This window comes from Austrofundulus limnaeus, unplaced genomic scaffold (genome assembly GCF_001266775.1).
Source record: "Austrofundulus limnaeus strain Quisiro unplaced genomic scaffold, Austrofundulus_limnaeus-1.0 Scaffold0, whole genome shotgun sequence".
NCBI classification, from domain to species: Eukaryota; Metazoa; Chordata; class Actinopteri; order Cyprinodontiformes; family Rivulidae; genus Austrofundulus; species Austrofundulus limnaeus.
The window spans coordinates 10,982,549-10,988,180 of NW_013952402.1; the positions used below are offsets into that span (position 1 = coordinate 10,982,549).

Here is a 5,632-nt window from a genome sequence, read left to right on the forward strand (position 1 = left end):
ACACACACACACACACACACACACACACACACACACACACACACACACACACGACTACTCTGTCTACACCTGAAATGCTGCAGGTCGGAAACCCGCAGCTGCTTAATCCTAATTCTAGCTTCCCATGCAAATGAACCTCTTCATCCTCAGAGTGTAACCCAAGAAAGGCCAAGGCTGCTCTTTATTTTGAAGCCCTTTGGATACAATGACKTTACAGTGACGTAGACTGATGACGGCCTCTGTCGCTCAGTTCAGGTATTTTTGGAACTGAAAAGCTGCCTTTGTGCTGCCCTCCCAACTCATCCGTGAAGGTCCTTCTTAAAAAAAATATTCATTTCCAGAGCAAGAGTACCTTATTTTACAGTATTTTCATTGTTCTTGCAAGTTTCTGTTAGCGTTTTAAGTGTAGAGGAAGTGCACTGAAACTGATACTCTTCTTGTTTTTATTTGGCAGAACTGATGAAGCAGAAGTGGATTTATAATTAAAATCTGTTCGTCATGGCTTCAAAATTAAACCTCACGCCTTCTGCACGTCAACATGCACAACTTCAGCTTTTTAAGCTCTGGGTTCATTGTATTTCACAGGGTTTAATTTGGAAAATTATTTCTTTTTTTGTATTGGATTTTTAATTGGATTGATTCATGTTTAATAGGTGGGAAAATGTTTAAAATTATTCTAAAAATGAACAAAAAAAGGTCTGCATGTGTATTCACCAATACCAAAAGTCAGTATCTTTGTGGAGCGACCTTTTGCTGCCGTTATGGCGTCCCTTCCAGTATGTCTTCATTATTTTGTTTCCTGTAACCGCTGAAACTTTCAACATGACTACACTGCTCTAGCTCCTTCATGTTAGATGGTGCTGCTTGTGTTCAGCAATCTTTAAATCAAACCAGAGCTTCTTGGTTAGATTGAGGTCTAGACTTTGCCTGGGTTACRTCAGAACATTTCTCCTTAAACCACCAAAGTGTTCCCTTTATAAATGAGTTTAATTTCAGTGGGTGGTGGTCTTCCGTCCCAGCTTTAAATCTCTGTTCATCTCAAATAGGATTCCCACAAAAATGTCYCCACATTTTGCTCCATACACCTTTCCTGACCAATTTCTCTGATGGTTCTCAGAGGTGATAGTTGTGCACCAGGTGTGATCTCCTTTGTGGCCATTAAGTACAGTGTAAAAGTGCAAATTCTCACCCGATCAGAACCTTTTCCTCTACGTTTGAGGAATCTACTGTCAACAAAAACTAGCCAAATCTTCTCTGCCAAACTGCTTATTTTGCTGTTGCTATAGACACTTGTTTTTAATCTTCTGGTACCCCCGAGGTGCTTCCAATCAATCAGGTGCCCAGTATAAGATTTATTGTCAAGAAGCAATGTTACAACAAAGACATAATCTACCAAACACACATTTAATTACTATTTGTGCTAAGTTTATGAATGTGGATTCTGAAGGGAATAGTTGGGGTGTCAAATAAAGGAGGTGAATACATATGCACCCACCACTTTTCAAATTTAGTCCCCTTCCCCCCCTTCCTCCCATTTCACAAAATTTATGGTAATTATTTGTAGTAGGTTTGTGTATAGTGTGATCTAATTTGCAAATCCAATTTAATTCCTGGTTGTAATGCAACAAAACAAAGGGGGRTGCATACTTTTGCAAACTGCTGTAAGTCGGCCGTCACCTCAGTAACGTGTTTAGTTCCGCTGCCCACTTATTTTTAAAAAAATACGTCAGGCTCATAAAACTTGTATGCTCTTGGCTGCAGGAAGTGGCTTTCATGTGCTTTTTTGTGGTCGATTCTTGACATTTTGTAGGAAGTTGCCAAAACGAGTGGAGGTGACATCACTATTTGCAATATTGATACTAATCTTCCTCTTTTTTTATGTTTTTAACAGACAGGAGCTCCGAACCTGTGGAAGACACAGACACCACCAGCTTTGTGGCAAAGATTGTAAGCAATCGTTTTTTTCTTCTTTCCTCCAACATTACGTTTGTGTTGGTGCAGCTTTGTTTTCTGGTGATTTTATTTTTTTCATTGCTCCTCCAAAGTCTCGCAGTAATCTGCTAAGTAATGTACCAGAACTGAACTCGCTGTGCTGTGACTGTGAATGCCAAAGGGGCTCATCGCAGAGCAAGTTGTGGCAGGCTGTTCCCCGTCTCTGCACACAGGAGAGACATTCTCTTCCTCGGTTGCAGAGTCTCGTGAACAGGCAGAAGCTAATGCTGCCAAAAGACAGTTAAACAAAGCAAACAGGCTCATCTTTTTAAAATGAGTCTCCTCAGCTCTGCTCTCATGTAACGTTGTTTGTCCTTGTCTCTTCCACAGTCCTTGGAGACCAATTATCCAGTGCAAGTCACAAATCATCATGGTAAAAAAATAAAAAGTCTTATCTTTACAAAGCACGTGTCGTGTTTCTCTGAGCTAACTGTAAAATCTCATGCAAACAACTACTTTCTTACAAACTGCAAAGCTGCCAGTTTAGCTTGCTTTAATTCAACATCTTTCCACACCAAGGGTTGGACTCAATCAAGACTAGTATTTGTTTACGTAATTATTTTTATTATAAGTGAGCAAAGCCAGGCATATATTGTGTAAGTTTGGGTGACGTTTTCATGCTAATTAGATTAAAAAATTCCAAAGCAACTAAATGTGTAGTTGAATAAAAAATTACCAACTAAAAGATCAAACAAGTTACAATTGGAATAATGTGAGTTTGTCAAGTTTCTGCTGTTTTTTCCCCCTTCATTAACTAAATTAGCAGCTAAATCAGGAGCATTTTGGCCTCCAAATAAAGTTTGAGTCAAACGTCTCCACAGCAGCGCTCCGTTCACATGTGGCCACTTTTTAACACGAGCTGTGACCTGTCTAATGTTATAGGGAACGGGGGAGGGGGATGGGGGGAATTAAGTGTACCTGTCAGTAAAGAGGCAGTTTTCTTAAGAATACACTGACTGTAAGGTTTCTGTAAGCAGATGCTGTGACACTCCACCTGAGCTCCATGCCCTCCAGATACCTGAGCCCCTCCTCTGAAGACAGGATAAGACAGGTCAGTGGAACAGCCTTTGATGCCTGCTGGATCTTCATCTCCAAACTTTCACAGCACGTAGTCCTGCTCTGCTCTGAGCGTTGTTCACAGAAACAACCTCACTGAAAATAATTGTGTAAATATCAAGCATTTMTCTAATTAGAAGAACATTATGGGTTCGACACACTAAAAGCGAAGAAACATAGAAAGATGTACATCAAGTGACTCATCCAGAGGAATTAGTCTCATAATTACAAAACGTGTAGAACAATTAGTGCAAAGGTTTGGCTAACTGTGTAGCATAATCCAGGCACAAATGATTGTTTAATACAAGTGTACAAATGACTGGGTTACAACCAAACCAACTTGTACAGAGATTTGTGACTCTGAAGACCTCAGCTCTTCAGAGTCACAAATAACGTGCTGCGTTTAGGAGSTGATGGAAAACTGGTTCTTTTGAGCTCCCGTCAAATTTATTTCATCTGTGTGGTTATTTAAATGGGTGGTGGTGTTTGTTTTTAAGAATAGGTCAGCAGATATTTTTTCTAAAACTCTCCTTTCTCCATATGTGTGTAAAATGTTAGTTAGGCCCTGGAAAGTTTGTTAAAACAGGCCAAAAAATTACACTTGTCCTTGAAAGTCCTTGAATGTTTTTTGGGGATTTAAATTCTCTATTCGCACCACGACTGATTTTCATCATCTTTAAAAAAAATTAATTATAAAATGAAATTTTAAAAACTTACTTTTGTTGCGGTGGATAACTCAGGATTACAGTAAACTGACGTCATTGTTTCTGACTCAACTTCTATGTTGTTCAGTTTTTCATTGAAATTACATGATATTAAACCTGTTTATCGGTAACATCCTGCGGTAGCAGTAGGTAATTGCTGTTCCGCGTGGTTCTTTAATTTGAGGAAATTGGTACTGGAAAGTCCTTGAAAGGTCCTTGAATGTTGACCAAGATGTGGGAACCCTGTTATTAGCTTCTTTAATTGTCAGATTTCTTAATTACTTGTTTTGTGTAATTACTTGTGTTTTTAATTTTGTCTATCAAAACAGGTCTCTCTTGTAAATGAGATCTTGGATCTCAGTAAGTCTACCTGTATAAATAAAGGTCAAATGAGATAAAACTGGTCAACTGATTCCACTAAAACAAGTTGAGTAAATGTAAATCGTTTTCTGTTAAGTTATTTTTACTTACATTATACACCTGTGGATGTTACCTAAATGTGCTAAGGAAGATAACAGTAGACCTTCTTTTTTTTAAGTTTCAAAAATGAACCGGGGTGTGAAACAACCTTAAAATGGAAAATCTGGAAATGCCCTTTGTGATAAGGATAAGGGTTAGACAGCTCATCAAAGGCAGATGGTGACCTAGATCTCAGAACATCTGTAACTTTAATCATTTTGATGTTGCAGTTTCTTTAAGTTCAGTTTATTGAATTTGTTCACTTGCGTATCAAATGAAAAGCCAGGACTTGTTGAGCCATGAGAAGTAAGTTCATTATATTTAAGCTGAAGAGTCTTCTGAAACTACAGTGGACGTCTAGCTGGAGGTCATAACTTCATTTATCCTTTGACCTCTAAACATCTAATTTGGACCTTTTGAACAGAGAGTTTAGAACCCTGGGCCTTTATGTCAGGAGCACTGAATGAGGTCAAAGGGTAAGTTTGGATAATTAGATCTAAATGGTGTTTCTATTATGTAAATAAGTCTTAGTTATTTTTAGTGACATTTTTTGTGCCCTCTGTGGGTTTTTGTTTCCCACCTCTTCCATCTTTACATTTCTTTGGTTTCAGTCTGACTTACTGGCTGCTTGKTGGAACATAGGTGTGTTCATGTTAGCAGCACATAATCTTATCAGCTGAAATAATCCTGCCCAACACAACTAAATGACAAAAACATCTCTGTCAGATTCTCCTCAGACCCAATGACAACCGAGGTTTCTTTAGAACCCCTGCCAGTCTCACCTTCTGCGGAAAACAGTTTCTGTTTGTCCCCACAAAACATGACACCACCAGAGAAAGCTCCAGTGTGCGATTACTCTTTAATTTTAGCTGTGTGCAAACAGGCTGTGGTTTTGTTCTCTGCACACCTGGGAGTATTTTTAATGACAGAGGAGAAACGTAGAGGCCAGATAGACATCACTCTTCATTATGCAGCTTTCTTAAAGGAAGCTTTGATGTTTAAAAAAAATACTTCCAGTACAAGAAAAACTTATTAGCAAAAGTAAAAAGAAGGGAATTTGTTCATTCCAGTCCATCTATTTATGACTGATGAAATGTTTCCATCTCCCTCAGGGCAGATTTTCAGCACTCTGTCTGGCCTTGATCTGCTGTAGGGAGCTGCACGGTCTCTGTTCAGACACGTTTCACTTCAGGAGCTTTGAAAACGCATCTCCTCGCCGTACGGTTGCAGAACCAAGATACGCAAACATCTGCAATCAAACCTGAAGCTCAGATTGCACATGTTGAATTGTTAGACTGTCTAACACAGAGGTTCCCAAACTTTTTGTCTTCTGACCCACAAAATATCCATGGCAAAAACTTGTGACCCTAAATATTACTGGTCTGAGTACACAAACTCCGTTAATAACCCTAAAAACACAG

The 5,632-nt window shown here is 39.0% G+C and overlaps 1 protein-coding gene across 1 annotated transcript in view; it reads left to right on the plus strand.

The window, feature by feature from the left end:
• Nucleotides 1-5,632, plus strand: part of edaradd (EDAR-associated death domain) — a 36,986-nt gene that overhangs the window by 24,642 nt on the left and 6,712 nt on the right. Inside the window, exons 2-4 of the mRNA XM_014002965.1 lie at nucleotides 1,892-1,947; nucleotides 2,323-2,365; nucleotides 2,970-3,043. Coding sequence (XP_013858419.1) covers nucleotides 1,892-1,947; nucleotides 2,323-2,365; nucleotides 2,970-3,043 — 173 coding nt within the window. The remainder of the gene's footprint in view (nucleotides 1-1,891; nucleotides 1,948-2,322; nucleotides 2,366-2,969; nucleotides 3,044-5,632) is intronic.